General features: G+C 51.7%; 2 protein-coding genes across 8 annotated transcripts in view; one reads left to right on the top strand and one right to left on the bottom strand.

The window, feature by feature from the left end:
• Positions 1-4191: 4191 nt before the first annotated feature.
• On the bottom strand, positions 4192-10519 carry RPL35 (ribosomal protein L35). Its single transcript, XM_027741288.1, has 6 exons — positions 10493-10519; positions 7076-7088; positions 5795-6369; positions 5388-5524; positions 5038-5119; positions 4192-4380 (listed from the first exon to the last, which is right to left on the bottom strand). Exons 1-6 carry the CDS (start codon positions 10517-10519, stop codon positions 4231-4233), a joined length of 984 nt encoding a protein of 327 aa, XP_027597089.1. The 3' UTR covers positions 4192-4230.
• SCAI (suppressor of cancer cell invasion) overlaps positions 6013-18314 on the top strand; it is a 33237-nt gene continuing 20935 nt past the window's right edge. Inside the window, exons 1-3 of one of the 7 annotated variants that reach the window (XM_027741434.2) lie at positions 6013-6106; positions 14600-14698; positions 16329-16460. In XM_027741434.2, the coding sequence (XP_027597235.1) occupies positions 16354-16460 (107 nt within the window). In that variant the 5' untranslated portion in view covers positions 6013-6106; positions 14600-14698; positions 16329-16353. Of the gene's footprint in view, positions 6107-6480; positions 6582-6700; positions 6772-6814; positions 16461-18314 lie in introns of those variants that run through there. The other 6 variants (XM_027741433.2, XM_027741435.2, XM_027741431.2 and 3 more) reach the window with 6 other exon arrangements.

Here is an 18314-nt window from a genome sequence, read left to right on the forward strand (position 1 = left end):
GGACGTGGTGCCCAGCCACACTAGCAGCCTCTTGGCAGAGCCCAGCAGTCCCCAGGTCCTCCATGGGGAGCAGAAGGCTCAGTCCCAGTGCACAGCCCTCATGCTGTGCCCCCACCCATTGGCCGCCTGTGCTGGGACATGTGCCACATCACTGGTGCCACCAGGGGCCCTGCTCAGTGTCTGGAGAGCTGCAGGGTGATGCAGGGATGTGAGGTGATGTGGAGCCACAGGTGCCAAGGCTGACAACCCTGGGCAGCTGTGGGAAAGGGCTGGGCAGCGGGTGGTGGGTGGTGGCGGTGGCCGGAGGGAAGGGAGGGGACCCACGGGCCTTGGCGGTGCCACCGCTGACTCACTCACCAGTGGAAACAGAAATCTGTTCCCAGGCTTGCTGCTGCCAGTTCCAAAGCACCCCAGCCCCTGGCACGGCAGCCCCTCGGGGTGGCAGGGGGCACCTGCAAACACCCCTTCCCCAGCAGCACCCAGGGCACAGCAAGGCAGGAGGAGAGGGCTGCCCGCAGGCCACTCTCGTGGCCAGGTTCTGCTCAGCCCGATGCAAGGGCTTTCTTCATCTCCCTGCAGATGCACAGCTGGGCTGGCCGGGGGCCAGGAGCCCCAGCACACATCAGCCCCTGTCCCAGGGAGCCCCAGGGTCACCTTTGCCTGGGAGCCCCCGGGACAGCGGGTGCAGGGCCCTGAAGTGCAGCACTTGCGTCCAGACACTGCCTGTATTCATGGAGCAGCAGGGCCAGGGCAGTGTGGGGGCTAGTCCTGCCCCAGCCTGGCCAACAAAATGGGCATTCAGGGCCAGGCGCGGGCGGCTGCCCCAGGCAGACCTGGGCCATCTGCGCCGCCGGCGGGACGCAGCATTTCCCCACCGGGCTGGGCGCTCACAACGTGGGGCTTGTGGTCACCAGATGTGCCAGACGCTGCTCACACGCAGCCGTGCAGGGCCAGCTCTTCCTGGCACGTGGAGGGCAGTGGGCAGTGCGGCAGGGCATGGCCAAGGGCACCAGGACGTGCCCAGGGTGGTTGCTCCCAAGCTCCCTGCCCTGCACAGCACCTTGTGTGTCCATATCCCGTCTCCACACATCCTGCTGCATGCAGAAATGGGGTCACCCCCCGTGGGAGCACTCAGGACAGTGGGAGCACTCAGGACAGCGGCTCAGGGCTGTCCTGGCAGAGGGAGGTGACAGGAGCAGTGACAGGAGCAGTGACAGGAGCATTAGAAGAGCTGGGGTTTGTGTCCATCGCAGCGAACACCAGCCAAAGGAGGTGGGGCCCGAGCTTCCCTCAGCAATGCTAAGTTTATGGTTGAACTAGTTTATGGTTGAACTAGTCTTGAGGGTCTTTTCCAACCTAAATGACTCTGATTCCATGACTCGAATCTCCCTCTGCAGGTCCCCCATTCCCTCAGCCCCTGCCCCAGCTGCAGAACAGGGTCCAGGAGCGGGAGCTGCCAGCTCCCACGGACACCATCCACTCGGGGCTGTGCCCGCTGTGCTGGGCAGGAACATCTGGTGCTGCTGAACGTGTTCCAGGGCACAGGGCCAGGGCTCCCCTCCAGCGGCACCAGCCCCGGGCCATGCCCCGCAGCCAGCCAGCAGCTGCGCCTCCGTCCTCCTCCCCGCCCGGGAAATTATTTATTTGCTGAAGAATGGCTTTTCCCAGGAAGCTGCTCCAGGGCTGAGGGACATCTTCAGTTACGAGGAACAAATAAACAGTGTGAGCCTCCAAGGCCCCGACGCTCTGCAAACACTGGTGCTAAACCCAGGGCCGGCGCCGGCAGCTGTGCGGGGTCAGCACTGGGGAGCATGGGGTCCCCCAGGACAGGGCTTCAGGAAACCCACCCTACACCCCCCCAGCACCCTGCCAGAGGGGGACAGGGGTCACACTGCCAGCAGTGACACAGGGGTGATGCTGTGTGGTCCCCTCAGAGCCAGCACAGCACTGGGGTGTTCTGGGGAGCGTGTGGCCCTTTGCTGGGGGTTCTGCCACTGGGCACTCCTCACTTTGGGGACCGGCAAGGCTGAAGAGCCTACGCTCAGCCCCGACAGCAGCAGCTTCTGCCAGGGAGCTGGGGCAGCACAGCCATCCTCTGGGGCTGGCTGGTAAAGTGGGAACCAACACAGACCACTGGAAACACGGCCAGGACAGGCTCTGCCTTGCACTCACAGCAGGAACAAGTGTCTTCACCTGTGCCCTGGAGGGAGCTCATCACTTCACCTGCGTGTCTACTCAATCAGTGTGTTGTTCCCGGTCACTTAAAGGGCTCTTGTCTGTGGGATGTGTCCCGTAACAGCACAGGGCCCTTCTGATGGAAGGGCCGGACTGGTTGGTTTTGCCATCTGGCTACGAGTGGATGGAGTAATTCAGCCCCAGGATTTAGTGCCAGAACCCGTTCACCTCCTCAAATGGCTGCTGTGGGCTGTGCACAAAGCCTGAGCTGTTCTCCCATAGTGGCTCCCACTTCAGCACGGGATGGCTCAGGGATTTTCAGTGCCTGCTAATTAGTTGGGGGTTCTTCTCCTTTTTTGCCCCCCCCCCCCCCCCGTTACTGGTTGGCACTCAGTGATCTGTACTGCGACTGGATCCTGGAGACAGCAGATCCTCTCTCGGCAGCACGGCTGCTCCCGTGGCTGGGGCGGAAGGTGACACCTGGAGCACACCCTGACTGTCACCGGACTCTGAGGTGCACAGTGCACAGTGCACAGTTTGTGCTGTGTTTGCTTTGCCATGTCGGGAATGGTGGCAGAGCCACCTGGCTGCCAGAGCAGCACAGGGCACACACCTCTCCAAAGAGAAGCCCAAATGCAGCCGAGCATGATCTGGCAGAAGCCACCTGCCCCAGCCTGCCCCATTCCCAGCACAGGGGACCAGCCTCTCTCCTGTCTCCTTTGGGCATCAGGCTCCTGGGGCAGAAATGTGAGATCAGGGATCCTCACAGGGGTGTGCTCCTGATTTTGGGGGGCCACACGAGCTGGGCCAGCAGCTTGTGCTTCTCCTGGAGCAGCTCAGGGCTGGCCACAGCAGGATACACAGAGATGGTAACACAAAGCCATTTGTAACCCTGCCTGCTTTCCTGGGAATACTGCATGAGCCAAGGAGCCAGTTCCCACACGCAGCACGCTGTCCTACGGCACGCTCTGGCAGCCTGGGCCCAGGACTGTGCCAGGCCAGGTCCCCTTCGCTGCCAGACACGTCCCATCTCACCCCGAGCTCCCAACAAAGCCCTGGCACAGCCCTGGTGACATCATGGAGCTGCCACTCCTCACGATGCCGCCATGTAGGGAAAATTCCCTGAACCACAGGCAATTAGGCCTCTCTCGACAAAACTTGCTTGAGGCTTAAAATCCTTCATTGAGTGAGCAGAATTAAGATCTTTTCCCCAGGCAGAATCTGGATCCCATCTAGGAACTCCCTAATGGGTAGGGAATTTTTCACGTTCGAATGCGTTGGCCGCACTAACACAAACCATGAGTGCTGAGCCCTCACGCTCCAGCAGTACCGCGGAACTCTCCCTCACAGCAGAACCAAAAAAGGCCTTTGGAACTGCAACCCCATCTTGAGTCCCAAAGAACTCCTTAGGGGACAAAGTCAGAGCATTTAACCCTTGCTGTGCTTTGCAGGTGGAAGTGTGGAACTGTGAGGCCAGGGATGCCCTGGGAGTTCAGAGATGCCACTCTTGGAGCTCAGTGTTCTGAGCTTACCTGCCCTCATCAGTGTCCACATCCAGAGAGAGCACCTGGGCTGAAACTACTGCCCCCAGGGGGGCTCTTGGGGGCTACAATGAGTTGGCCAGAGATCCAAATCAAGTGCTGACAGAATCCTTCAGGTTCCATGAAAACCTCTAAAGCCCCTCAGCAAATTCATTCATTTCTGATGACACTTAAAACACTGGCACATGACAAAACTTTAAATATTTGCTCTTAAGCTACTGAAGTGATATTGACTGACTGCAAACATCTGTGAAAAGCTTCCACTCTAAATCAATCTCAGATTAAATTATTTTTACATGCCGAGTTGAACGAACCTCACAGATCTGTACCCACTGCCTGCTCCACAAAGAGGAAAATAAACTGCCAGCTCTGTATTTTGTAGCAGTCAAACACACATCCTGTGAATCCTCCCATGTCCCTCCACAAAGCTGATGACTTCTTTACCCACCAGTACCAAAATAACCACCAGTGACACTTGCAAAGCAAACTCCATTTAATGAGCCCCCAGCCCCGGCTATGCCTTGATTGCGTATTTCCGGGCCGGGTACAGACGTTCCTTCCGCTGCTGCTTCTTGGTCTTGAGGTTCTCCTCGTGCTTGTTGAGCCGGCGCCGCATGGCCCGGGTCTTCTTGGGCCGCAGGTCCAGGGGTTTGTACTTCTTGCCCTGTTTGCAAAGACACACAACAGTCAAGTTCAGACACTGCTCTCAGAGCCGAGCTCCTGCCCGAGCATCAGCACCACTGTTTAAACCTCTTTCCCTTGGCACCATCATCCCAGTCTGGAGGTTTGAGAGACCTTCTCTCTGCCGGGAAACAAGAGCTGATTATAACTTTTGCAGCAGTTGTACCAGCTTTGACTCAAGTTCAAGCAATGCTTCATCTTAAGTCCCAGTTACCCAACACCTCTTGGAAAGTTCTTTTTTTTTCCTGCCCTATTTGATGTCATTTAAACCCCAAGAAATAATATTCTAAGAACTTCTTGAGTGAAAAAGCTCCTTGGCCACCTGAAACAGGAATTTAAATTTAGATTAAAAGAGTACCTGCATTTGTGCAAAGTGCACCTCCCAGGAAGCTCATCACACTCCAAAGGAATGCTGCCAGGAGACTCTCCTGGCAAAAGCAGACTCACACACAACTTACAGAATTCTTGCAATAATACTTAAAAAGGAACCATCATGAGAGAACTTTAAAACTGAACATAAATGAGCGTTTCTCACTGAGTTTTAATCTTAAGTAGCAACCTACAAAACCAGTTCCTTCCACAAACTGCAACTGAGAACAATAAGAGAGAAAAGGCCAGTGTAGAAAGTGTTTGTCCCCACCTTGTAGAACTTCCTCAAGTTCTCCTTCTGGGTCTGGTTGATGACAGTCAACACTCTGGCGATAGATTTACGCACCACGCGGCTGCAGGAGGGACAGAGTCACGTCTGAGGACATGGATCAGCCTAGTGCACAGGAACCGTGTGTGCTCTGACCGCCAACCTGCCCCGCACCAGTTACAGCGAACACCAACACCTCCCGGCTCACCCCCGCTGCACCCCCTCCGAGCAGAGACGGATCGGCTTCCAGCCCTACAGATCCGCTCCTCTTGCTCGCCGTTTGTACCTTCCCAGCACACGGGCTGTGACAGCTCCCAGACCCGGCTCAGCCCGGTGTCCCCCGGCCCACTCACATCTTGGAGAGCTTGGACGCGGCCCCGCCAGTCACTTTGGCCACGCGCAGCTGCGACAGCTCCACCTTCAGATCGTCCAACTGCTTCAGCAGCTCCTCCTTCTTCTTCCCGCGCAGGTCTCGGGCCTTGATCTTGGCCTGCGGGAAAAGCCGTCAGTGCCCCCGGCCGCCCCGGCGGGATGGGCCGGGCTGCCGGACCCTGTTCCCAGTGGGATGCGGGCAGATCCGCGGTGCCGGTTCCCGGTAGTCCGCCATTCCCGTTCCCCGTTCCCGGCGGATGCCGGTGGATCCCCGTTCCCGGCCCCCGTTCCCAGTGGATTCCCGGTAGATGCCCGCTCCCCGTTCCCGTTCCCCGTTCCCGGCGGATGCCGGTGGATTCCCGGTGGATCCCGCTCCCGGCTCTCTCACCATGACGGCGGCGGGCGGCGCGGGCCGGAAGGACGGAAGCCGCGCAGGGACAGGGGCGGTGCCGCGGCCGGGCCGTACCAAGGCGCGGCCGGGCGGGGGGAGCAGCCCGCGCGCCGCGTTCCCCCCGCGGGCCGCGCGGTGGAACCGGCCGAGGCGCTGACAGCGAGCGCGGGAGGCGGCGGCGGCCCCGGGCGCTGCGGCCCCGCGGGAGCGGCGCCGAGCCGGCCCCGAGCTGCAGCTGCCGCCGCCGCCGCCCTCTCCCGGCCGCCGGAGCCCTGGCGGAGCGCAGCCGGTGTTCCTGCGCTGGCCGAGGTGCGGCACTCTCACACCGGCAGCGGTGGGGACGTGACGGCGGGCGGGGCGGGAGCGGTCGCCGCGACGGAGCGGGGCAGGAGCAAGGCCGTGCGCGCAGGCAGCCGCGCAGCACACACACACACAGACACACACGGACGGACAGCCGGTGCCGGTGCCCGCGGTGTCGCCGCCGTTTCCAGGCAGCCGCCGCACCTCACCGGCCGCGCGCGGGAGGGCGAGGCCTCGCGATTGACGGCGGGCGTGGCCAATCAGAGGACCGGCTCACCGCCAGCCCGGGCGCTCGGCCAATTGGCGCGCGCGGGGGCGGGGCCGGCCGGCGCGGACCGGCGTGAGGCGGCAGCCGCGCTCCCCGAGCCTCGGCGGCGGCGGCGCTGCGGCCGCGCCCGCACCGGCACCGGCAGCGGCAGCCGCGGGGGCGGACGGTGAGCGGGGCCGCCCGGCAGCGCCTGCCCCGCTCCGGCGCGGCCTCCAGGTGCGGGGGGCGGAGCGGCGGCACAGGCGGGCGCGGGGCGCGGGCGGGGCGGCGGCGGCGGGGGCGGGCGGTAGCGGCGGCGGCTGCGGGCGCCTCGGGGCAGGCCTAGCGGCGGCGCCCCCTCACCGCGGTGTCGCCCCCGCAGAGTCCCGGGCCCGGCGGAGCAGCCCCGCCGCGAGCGGGAGCGCAGGTAAGGCGGCAGGTGCGGGCGGGGCTGCGCGGAGCATCCCCGGCGGGTCCGCGCCCGGTGCCGCGGTGCGGGGCAGGGGCTGCGGGGCCCGGGGGCTGCGCGGGGCCGTGCGCCCCCGCTGCCTCCGCCGCTAACGGAGAGCAGGAACGCGATGTGACACGTCTAATGCTTAGGCCCGGATTGGCGGCGTAGCTGAAATAATTCCCCGAACGACCCCCTCTTTATTAACTTCTGCGTTCCCCGCGCTCCCCTCCCGCTCGCTCCGGGCGAGGCTGGAGCTGTTGAGCCTGCCTGTGACAGGTACCTGCATCCAGCGTCTGCAAACGAATCCGGTGGGACGGAACGGTGCAGGATTTTACAGGGGCAGTCCGTGCAGTGCTGGATACCCAAATTGCAGGTTTGATGGAGTCATCGGGGGTTTGTTCTGATTTTAAACTTTTATTGCGGCAGGTCCCTCTCCACCAAATTCTTTTTTTGTACGGAGAAACGCTGTGGACAATAGGTGACGTGAGATGCCCTTGGGGACAGAACCTGGATGGTTGTTATGTTGTGTCATCCCCCCAAATTTCTTGCCCTGTTAAAACGTCCATAACCAAAGGCTGTCGCAGGTAAAATGTTCAGGATCAAGACTGCATGTTTGCAGCTCTGGGTCCGATCTCCCACCACAGAACAGGACCTGTTATTGTCGAAGTCTGAATTGCTCTTTTTTCATTTAATAACCAGGCTCCAAGCTTCCACACCTAAGCTGCATCTGGGCTAAGCAATTCTAGTCCTCCAACCTGCAAAATGGGTCCCTTAATGTAAAAAATCTGTAGATTTTGCACAAGCTGTGCAAACACAACCTGTAATTCATGGCATCTTGTCCAAGCTAATGCAAAGCAGCGCTGTGGGACCATATGATGACTAAAATGTGAGTGTGTCTCCCAGCATGTGTGTGTTTCCCACTGCTCCTGCGAGCAGCAGGGCTGCCGGGCGGGTAGCAGCCTTTGGAAGTCGGGGAAGATCATCCTGGTGTGGATGTTGCTGTGGGAGTTTGCAGTGCAGTCCCTGCCCAGTGTCTCTCACCTCACCTGAACCCGTGGCGTGGCGGTTGTGCCGTCCCCAGCCCAGGCTGTCAAGGGAGCAATTCAGGAGCCTGACTGTCGGTCGTGTGTGTAGAGAAAAGATCCTTCGTTTTCAAAGTCAGTCTCTTTTAAGATGTTTGGATAAACTGGACCACAATTTATGTTGATTGAAAGAAACAGTCACTTCACTAGGAGCAGAGCGTAATTCTGAGCTGCCAAAGCACTACAGCCAGTGCACACACATGTGATGGCCAGGTTTTTTACTGCGGGAATAGAAAAACCATTCATGGAAGCTGTATGGAGAGAAGAAGTATTTTATTGTGCTGCAAAGGAGATTGTGATCATTGTTTTATTTTGAAATAAAAGTATAGTGCAGCATCAAAATTCAATTGGCAATCCAGGTTCCTTACAAACATGGGGGATTTTAACGCAAAGATGTCTAGTTGGACTTAGCTCTATGTGTAAGAATGATACTGTGTTCTGTGCTCATCATGCTCTGTTGAGAAATTTGATCTACAAGTGATAAAGATGCTGAAAGTGCTTTCCAGTGGGAGGAACACATTGCCTGTATTGTTATTAATTTCTGTGTCCCTGTTTTATTTCATGGAGGCAAGTAATAAAAATGGAGTGTAACCATTCAGAACATCGAGAAGCTTCTAACCTGAGTCAGTTCTGCATTGAAATCAGATGGTGGTGTCCACAGTGTTGCACTGGGAGCACAGATTTGGGGAGGTGGGAGCTGGGGTTGCAGTTCTCCCTCGCTGCTGCCAGTGCTGTTCCTGTCACATGCTGCGGCTGCACAGTCCCCTGCTCGCACTGCAGCTGCCTCTCTGCCGTGTGCCACTCACATCTCCCCTCTCCTTGCATCACTTTTATTCTGGTTTAGCTCTGTTGGCTTTAAATGGAGTTGTTGATGATCTGCTGCGGCACAGATGGATAATGGGAATTCATTGGATCATCTGGACACGTTACTTTGTTGGCTTATCTTTTATTCTGCGTGGTGTGCTTTGGGCAAGGAAGAGCTCTGGTGTGAAGGTCTGTTCTGAGGTGGTCTTACCGCCTAAAGAGCTGAAATGTAACTGATTTTAAACAAAAAACCTCCAATACCCCCCTGCCAGCCTCCAAAGCACACTACAGCTCTTGGAGTCTGACCAGAAAAACCTGGGTGTTGATGGCTTTTTTCACAGAACTTTTTGCAGTCCTCATTTTTTCATAAAAGTGTTCTGTTGGAGCAATCCTTGTAGAAGGAATTTTCCTTGGTGTCCTTGCATAAGAACATTCTGCAGGCTTGGCTTTTGTGGCTGACCTGCTCTCCTTTGGCACAAAAGCTCTGTTCTGGATATGTAGTTTTTAAACAGGCTGGAAACAGAGGTATGGAATGGGGTATGTGTTGCAGCAGGAGGAAACAGTTCAAAGGAGTGGACCAAATTGTATGTGGGAGCTGCACAGAGGGTCAAATTGAGGTCTGGTTCTGTAAAGTATGTAAGGAAGTTGCCAACACAAATATTACCTTGCAGTTTACATGTGCTGAGAGAACGCAGCACAGCCCTGCAGCAGGGATGGAACAGAGTAACCATCAATCTGGATCCCCGAGGATGTCAGTCAGGAAAGGAAGTGTGTGGTGCCAGAAAGCCTGGATGGAACTGCAGGTTTAGAGGACTCGTTGTTTGAAGTATTTTTAATTATTGCTATTAATATAATGGAACACAGACTGGAAGCCGAATTTTTTAAATATAATTAAAGCAGAAGTCAGCAGAGGGATTTCTCTGCTGTGAGGCAGAGGCACGGTCCAGCAGCAGTCCCTGCTCAGGAGGCTGAATTCCCAGAGTGATGATACTCTCCATGCAATTCCTAACCTTGCTGGCAGCTCCTGCCATACACTGGTTTGGAGGGAAGAAGTGAACTGAAGGGATCAGAAGGCTTTCCCAAGCTTGTCCTGCGTTCTCCTTTGTCGGAGTACGATTCCAGTTGGAAGGCAGCCATTGGCACCTTGGCCAAGGATGGGAACAGGCTGCAGAGTGTGGCGAGAGCTGCCCTCCAGATCGGGCACTGGCCTCAGCTCCATCTGGGCCAGCCAGTAAATCACTGGCTCGCTGGAAAGGAGCCTCTCCGTCACGTTGCTGTTCAATGCAGCTTGATGTTTGCTGTTCCATTTTGAATTAATGAATTAAATTCTTTGATAGTGAATCAAAGAGTTAAAACATCAGTCGTTGGAGGAAAGAAAGAAGAAAATCTTTCTTGCAACTGGGATGCTTTTCAGGAACTTGGCTGCTCGGGAGGCGAGAGGCATGTGCTTTTCCGCCCTGCTCTGGGTGATGGCTTAGTTCAAGGGGGCCCAGATTTGGCTCAGTCAACAGTTGTGTTGGCGTCTTGCCACCAAATGTGCATAAAATGGAGCTGACTGCAATTCCCTCCTCACTTCAACATGGAGGGGCAGCCGGAGAGACCCGAGGCCTGCGGTGCCGTGCCGTGGGTTGGCTTGGCTGTGAGGGCTACCCTGGGATGTGTGATCCCTGCAGCACAAGCTGTTGCACTGTGACTGGATCCTTGCTTTTGAGTCCCAGGGTTGTATTTTGGTCTCTTGTCATAACTAATGCATTTCAGACCTGCTTGTGCCTGTGCTCCCAAAATCTCTCTCCCTTCTCACAGTGGCTTACGTGCTTTTCCAGCTGTACGAGGTTCATCTCTCATTTGCAGACTCTCCCTATGGTTCTGTGGCTTATGTGCATTACCACAAAATCAAGATAAAACGAAACTGGCATTTTAGCTGCTTCGAGAACATTGTGTGTAAATAAACCACTAAATAGTTCAGCCTGTGAAATGTAAATACACACAGCTCACTGCCACAGCTGATGGTGTTTTTCTGTCTCCCTTCTACCCTCCCACCCTGCCAAGAGTGGGCCAGCCTGATGTTCTTTTTTCTCTTGCTCTTTCATACAATGCAAATGACTGCTAAGCACCATGTAGGTGGTATGCAGGCACCACGACAGATTCATGATTTGAATTTGGATAAAAGGAAATACTTGCATCCTCTTCCACATTGCTTCTGCACCATCTTTTGGAGATTCCTGGGCTCCGATGACCCAGAAATTCTGCCTCGGTCTGACTTTGAGCTTGAGCCCATTTTTAGTAGCGAACTGGTGAAGTCAGTAGAAGAGCAGGGGCCCAACTGTGATGACATTTTTAGCCTGTGCCCTTTGTTCATCCTATACACAAAAGGTCGTGAACTGCAGTGAAAAAGGGATCACAGAGGGTGCAGAATGGACAAAAGTGGAACAAATTACCAGTGGCAGAAACATAAAGAAGAGAAGCAAAAGTTTTGTGTTCTGAAGGTGATTGAAGAAGGCCACGTGCATCCCGTGGTGAGATCATGTCTCTTGTATTCAAAGTGAGTCTGCCCAGAGTGAATTCAGAGTCTGCTGGTGAGGTGTGGCTTCCATGATCTCAATGTAGGAGGCAGGAAGGGACTACACGGTTTCCATGGTGTGATGTTAATGAGCACCTCTGTGTTTCTCTGGGAAAAAAGATGCCAAAGCTGCAGTTCTGGTTACAGACAGGTGTGCTTTAAGCAATAAAGGGACTTTTAAATAAGACATGTGAAACAAATGCAAAGCCTGATTCTGTAGACAAAGCACTGAGACAGTGTTTGCAGATCTTCTCATCTTCGATGTGCTAAGGAAGGAAATACATCTTCATGTGAAAGTGGCAAACTTTCGGTTTGCAGTAATAAAATGTGTGTAACTTGTATAAGCCCTTTTCCTTGTGCACTCCATGTGTGCCCCAGAGCAGTGAGCAGAGCTGGGACACAAACACACTGCTTGTTCTCTGAGCTCGCCCTGGGCATCGCTGTCCCCTGGGACTGAGCCCTGCCAGAGCCCAGGTGTGGGCTCAGCCTGCTCCCAGATGCTTCCTGCAGCATCCAGCAAGCTGCTGGAAAAGGAGCTGGGTGCATCTGGGAGAGCTGCAGCCACTGCAGTGCAGACATGCCCCGAGGTGAACAGTGTTTGGGATGAGGAATGTCCATGTTCGGTTCCAAATTTTACTAAAAACCTTAAAATAATAAATCCTTTTCCCCTGCCATGTATTTTATGAAAAAATGGTTTGATGTATAACTGCTCATTGCCATTTCCTCTGGAGGCCTGACTCCAGGTTGTTGGTGCGTGTCTGGAGGAATTGCTATTTATTTATCTCGGTCTTTCTTGGGTAGAACTGAGTGGTGTCTCAGGAACTTCAGGACAGTGGCTCTCAATGGAGAATTAGGTATTCTGACGAGAGGAGTGAATTTGGGCTCTAATGAATTTTGTGTTGTCTGAGGCTCTGTCAGGACTAGCACTCTGAGCAGATCACATGGAAACACACAGATGGTTTTCCCAAAACGTGCAGTATAGCTTTGAAAGAAAACATGAGACAAGTGTGCCAGTCTGTAGAAGAAAAGGAGAGGCAAATAGAGAGCCAAGGTATATATCCTGCTTGATGACAGTAAGATCAGCTGGTTTTTGGAAGAGATTTGAGAAGTGATGGTTCCAGGCTTTGGGTATCAGTGATGAAGAGCTTCATTTTATCTGTTGTTAATTTGCGGATAAGAAATAGATACCAGCTGGGTGTCTGGCTTTGTATCACGTCCCCTTTTGGCAGTGATGCTGTGGGAGATGTGTCAGGATGAAAAGTGGAAAAAGAGCTGGTCTCTGACTCGAGGTTTGACAGCTTTAAAATCCTGATAGACTGGAACGTGTTTTCCACCATTGGTTTCTGTGGAGAGCAGTTCTTAGTTTGGGGAGAATCCTGTATCAACAAGATGTACAAAGTGTGTTTGGTTTTGGTTTTTAGTACCACTTGCACCTCTAAGTGAGGAGTGGGAAGCATTTGAAAACCAGTCAAGATCTCACAGCTGAGCAGAAGTAATGGCTTAAAGAGGCAGGTGAATTGTACAAGTGCTCTGTCAAGAGGTCAAGATGCCATGTGCAGCCAACTCTGCTGTGCAGCTCTGGAAAACTGCTCCTGGTTCTGTCTGTCTTCACTTTTATCTAGAGCTTGTACCCTGCTGACATCTGCCCGAGCACTGTGCTCTACAGTCACACCGAATCCTCAGTGCCCCAAGGTTTTATTTGCTTGTACGTGTCAGGTGTGAAGTTATGACCCCCCTCTTCTACCAGGCAGCTCAGTGGTGGGTTACAGTGATCCTGGCTCTGTAATAAATCTAAGAGGATGTGCCTGTAATACACTTATTTAACTATCCATGCTGGACTTGCATTGTCAGCTTGATTTTCCTGAACCAGAGCGTTCCTTCACCGCTCACAAAGCCTGCCTTGCTTTGCAGGCCTGAGTCCTGGGGTAGGGCCAGTGGGGAGTGCATACCATTGACTTCAGCACTTTTTCCCTTCCAGCTAAGCCTGGAAAACCTTAGCCAAAAGACGGCAAACCACAGGGAAGTGGAGAGTGTGTGATGTAAGTGACATCTGACTTTAAAAATATTGGCCAGCACCATGAAACCTCCGTCCTGTCCCATGCCCTCCTCCCGCTGCCCTTCGGCTCCAGCTGCCTTGGACAGTCGTGCCATCCTCTGGGATGTCTCTAAAGCTCTGCTACCCGGGGTGCTGCAACGGGGTGAATTTGTAAAATGTATTAATGTACTGCACTTAGCAAACCTAGAATCTTGTGTTCTGAGAGTGCGTTGGAAGAACCTGGCATGCCAAATGTGGGGCTTGGACAGCACAATTTTTCTGCCTTGTACGGCCTGAGGAGTTGTTAAAATCTTTGAGAGAATAATAAGTTCTGCTGGAATTCACCATTTTCTGACTTATTTTAAGTCTTTTAAACCAATATTTCAGTGTTTCCTTTTGCAGACTCTGGAGATAATTTTTTTTTAACATGTGCTACTTAAGAAAAATTGTCATGCAAAACAGCTGAACAGTTTCTTTTGCATGAAAAAAGCAAAAAGCTTCAAACACAGAAGAAAAAATAAAGTAGGTGATATTCCTGGTATAGCTGGGCTGTCAGAACTGGGAGAACTGTCTCTTTTGCAGACAAGGAGCACAGATCCGTGGGGATAACTTCAAGTGTCAAAGGGAAGGAGAGGTCCACGTGGTTGTACTCCTGGCTGCATTTTATTTATATTGTTCATTTGGAGCTGGGCAGTCCCTGAGGAAAGGGCGATGTCAGGAGCTATATTCCTCCCTTTGCTGTGCCCACTTGCTGTTCTAATAATAATTCTCCCTCCTGTCTGTACTGCTGCTGCATTACAACACAGTCCTTAGTGCAGGGAGCACCTCCTCCTCTCCCGAGCTGCTCCTGATAGTGGCTCTTTCCTTTGTACACCACCAAATACCACCCCCTCCGGAGCATGATAAGCCAAAACCAGTGCATGAGATACCTAATTTTATTTTCTTTCTCTGTCAGCTGGAAAAGCCAGTTTTGCCTATTTTTCCTGCCTTCTGATACTTTTCAGATTTGCAGGCTATGGATTTTCTAGTGTGTCTTCTGTTGATTGTATAAATGGCCTCTTCACAGTGGGTCTGGTGGACCTCCTCCACGTGTGAACTGCTTGGTTTAAAAAAACAGACAAAACCCAAGTTGGTTTTACTTGCTTGTGTCAGGGCTAACACTCGTTCTGTTGGCCAGTGTTGGCAGTGGTTGGGGAGTATAACTTAAGGGTAACATAAAATAAAATCTGCTTTGCCATGAGATTAAAGGACAGACACGCAGACTGTATGAAACATGCTTTGCCATTTAAGCAAGCTCCTGAATTTTTGCAAATGTGTCTGAAGCTGCTCTGGAGTGCCTGGATTACCACGCGGAGTGCGCAGAACCCACGGCCTCGCCGCAGGATTTAGGTCACCCTTGCTGAGGAGCACACAGGTCCCGGGGTATTGTCCTCTTCCTGGAATTCCTGAATCACCTCCTGGCTACTTCTGACCTCTGGTTTTTAGGTCTCGCTGTTCACTTCCATCTCATTCGTTGGTGCTTTGAGTACTCGGTGTTTGTTCCGTGCTGTGTGAATGTGGGTGTTCGCAGGTTTTGGGCACAGGCTCGTGGTTTGCAATGTTCATGTCCTGCTTGCCTGGCTCATGCCAAAGCTTGTGACATCTGGGTGGTATGTTTTGGACTCTGCCACCCATATTGCAGTTACCTGACAATACAGAGATACTTCCCACCTTTTTCTGGAGCTCCTCGACAAGTGGTTCGTGCAGTGTCCCCCTGGCCTTGCCCTGGTGCTTTGGCTGTCACGTGGGTGTGTAAAAACAAATGGATGGGTGCTGCATCTTGTCCAAACTGGGAAATCAGGGGACTGCTTGGTTGGCAGGATGGCTCCCTAATTTGACCCAAACGCTGGGGGGAAACTACCAATTTCTCCTCTCTTTGGTAGTCATGAAGTGTTTGTTCAGGGAAGTATTTCTGAAGCCTCTTTGATTATTGTGAAGGTTTTTTGTGACAATTGCTGAAATTGGGTACTTCCCAATGGGTGGAAGGAGTTAGCTTTGCCATTTCCTGGCTTCAGTTGGGATATGTAGGTAATTATTTGTGGAACTAGTATCCAAACTGAGTTGCTGCGCAAAGGGAAACTTGTTGCTTAAAAAAGCACCCACTAGAACCGCTAGAGAAGCTGCTGAAAGTAAAAGCTCTTGCATGTGCCCACTTAGAGGTGTGTTTATCTTGCACTAAAATCCTGAGCACAGAAGAGCTGAAGACCTGGCAGCCATTTCCAGAGGAGATGTTTTGTTGCTGCTGCTGTGAAATCTGTAGCTCATCTTTGGATGCTCAAAAGGGTAATTTGATATCTGTATGTTTGGAGTAAGATTTTAACCACCACTCTGCCTCTATAGGCTTTCCTATTTCCTTACTTACTCAGTACTAGGATTATCTACATTATATCTTAGTTTTTTGTTCAGATGATATGATGTTTTGCTCATATGAACAGTATAAATATATCTGCAGGTATAATTGTGGGCAGTGCAAGCCATGGAATGAAACAGTCTTGAGGAAGGAGAGGGCATTTTTTAGCATTCTGTCTAAATGTTTGCTATGTTTTAGCAATAGGAACTAGTGAGCTACAGTTTTCAGCAGTTACAGAAGAAAATGAAATGATAAGAGAACTGAGATTGGTCTCTCTAAATGTGGGTGCAGGATAAACACCTCTGCAGAAGGCAAATTTGGAGAGGATTTCTTTGTCCAAGTGTGAAACCCAAGTGCTGTTTGTGCTACAGTCCTTTCGTTGGCAATTTTGTGTTTGTGAAAAAGGTCCTCAGAGTTATTTTATTTTATGACTCTTGTACCACTGTTATTTTTAATTTTGCTCTGTTAACTAGTGCATTGTGCAATAATTACTCCCCTGCTTTGATTCTCAGCCATTATTTTTAATGAGTCTTGAGAAGAGAAACCTGTGGGAGAACTGCATGCTCTGTGTTACATCCCCATGGAACTGAACGTGCATCTCATCTGGATGAGTTCACAGCAGCCCTTGATTTTTGAGTAACATGGATATTTTCTTCTTCATAGGATTGAGTTTGCTCTAAAAGAAATCATGTCATCAGGAGGAGCTGAAGATGATATTCCTCAAGCAGAGAGGAAAACAGTGACAGACTTTTGCTACTTATTGGATAAGTCTAAACAGCTCTTCAATGGCTTAAGGTTAGTGCATCTTTGACAGTATTCTTTCAGAAGAGCCTTGGAGCACACACTTCAGTATGTGATGCTGAAGTCAGTTGTGCAATGAACATTTTGAACTCAAACCCAGTAAGTCTGTTTGGGAGAGAACAATGCATCTATGTATGGGTAGTTTGGGACCATGCGTAAGAATGTCTGTAGGAGTAGAGGTTCCAGTTAATAGTAAACTAGGAGTTGGAAATTCCCTGAAATGGATAGAATTTGTACTGAAATGTTGTGTATGAAGTGCACAATTAAGGACTAGGTGTGGCTGTGTACAATCAACAGCATGCAAGTCCAAACCACCACAGTCTCTGTGCCAAGAAAAAAGGGATGAGGAGGATTGGCTTAGGTGGGAGGAAAGGAGAAGATGGAGTATTTTTTGGAAAGAAATCTAGGACGTGATAGACAGAAACATTCAAACCATACCCTGTATGTGTCTGGTGAAAGAAATGCTTAAACTGAACTGTGGAGAAAGGTAAAAGCTACATTTATCTACAAAGGATTTCTCACAACAACTAGAAAGTCTGGCTGGTTTGTCTGCAGGCAAAAAAGAGTAAAGGGAGTTCAAGGAAAGTCATTCAGGTTTGGACAGTGATGTAGACAGTCCTGTTTTGTCAATATATGCTGAGTTAAACATTATGTATTCGGGAGCTGGTTTATTTCTAAGCTTTACTGTAGAGTCTCTTAAGCAACATGAGTTTGAGCTCATATCTGGTTGGCAGTGCAGCCTCTTACTGGTCTCTGAGTAATCCTGTATGTTTGGGCCCATATAGCTTGCTGTTAGTCAAACACAGATGGTTAGCAAAGATGTTTTTAATTCCTCCGCCCCCCGCTATTGATAATCCTTTCATGTGCTTTAGGAGTTGATTACCAAATCCAAAACAAACAGTTTGTGCTCCAAAATCTGAATGGTGAATGGGCAGTAGAGACAGGGAGTTCTTGGTGATTGCATTCGGCACCCCGTGAAAGAGAGTCTAAAGCAAAAGGACTGAGATCTTGAGGCCAGGATTTCCAGGACCATATATGACATTACATTGGCTTTCTGATATTCCTTTGTACTCTTCAGTGACTCAGGCCAAAATTTCAAGCAAGCTCCATCACAGAATCACAGAATATTCTGAGTTGGAATGGATGCACAAGGATCATCGAGACCATTGTCTGTCTCCATGATAGAGCTTGCTTGAAATTTTGGCCTGAGTCCCTGAAGAGTACAAATGAATCCAGTTCATGTGTTGCTCAGTTCAGATCAGAGAGGTGGCAGAGTACCTCCAGCCTGTCTGTCTCTTCTCTGAGCATGGAAGGAGTTAGTGCTCGTATCAGATTTCCAGATGAGAGATGTAGTTTCTGTGTATATCTGTGGTACTTTGCCAAAAAGAAAGCTTCTTGTCCAGCTAGATGAAAAGAAAATGGAAAATACCTTTAGATGATATATGGCCAATAAAAATAGAGAGATGGCCTTCAGCAGGCAGTTGTGCTGTCTGAAAATAAGAACATTCTCGAATGGGAGCCTGCCTCTGTCCTTACTGTAACCTGGCACAGTTAATGTTCTTCTTGTACTGAACTTGATCACCATTTCACCTCTAAGACCTGTGATTGCCAAGGGCATAATGACTGGATAAAGCAACATTATAATTCTCAGGTATCTCATCTGTTAGTGCTTGTTCTCTGGGGAGTTCACCTGAAAGTAACTTGGCAAGCATCCCAATTCTTGGTCTGGTTGCTTGCTTTTCCCTCCAGCATAATAAATGCATCTGATACATTTCTGCCACCTTCTGTTTTGAAGATGATGATGGCCTTTGCTGCTGTGTTTTATGCCATTCTCTTGTCCCTACCACA

This window comes from Pipra filicauda, unplaced genomic scaffold (genome assembly GCF_003945595.2).
Source record: "Pipra filicauda isolate LSUMZ 115617 unplaced genomic scaffold, ASM394559v2 scaffold100_size2392355_pilon, whole genome shotgun sequence".
Classification (NCBI taxonomy): Eukaryota; Metazoa; Chordata; class Aves; order Passeriformes; family Pipridae; genus Pipra; species Pipra filicauda.

Coding starts and splice junctions, on each gene's coding strand:
- RPL35 (XM_027741288.1), bottom strand. CDS start 10,519: ATGAACCTCGTACAGCTGGAAAAGCAC. Junction 5,120..5,387: donor GCGTCCAAGCTCTCCAAGAT/GTGAGTGGGCCG, acceptor TCCCTCCTGCAG/CCGCGTGGTGCGTAAATCTA. Junction 4,381..5,037: donor ACTTGAGGAAGTTCTACAAG/GTGGGGACAAAC, acceptor CTTTGCAAACAG/GGCAAGAAGTACAAACCCCT.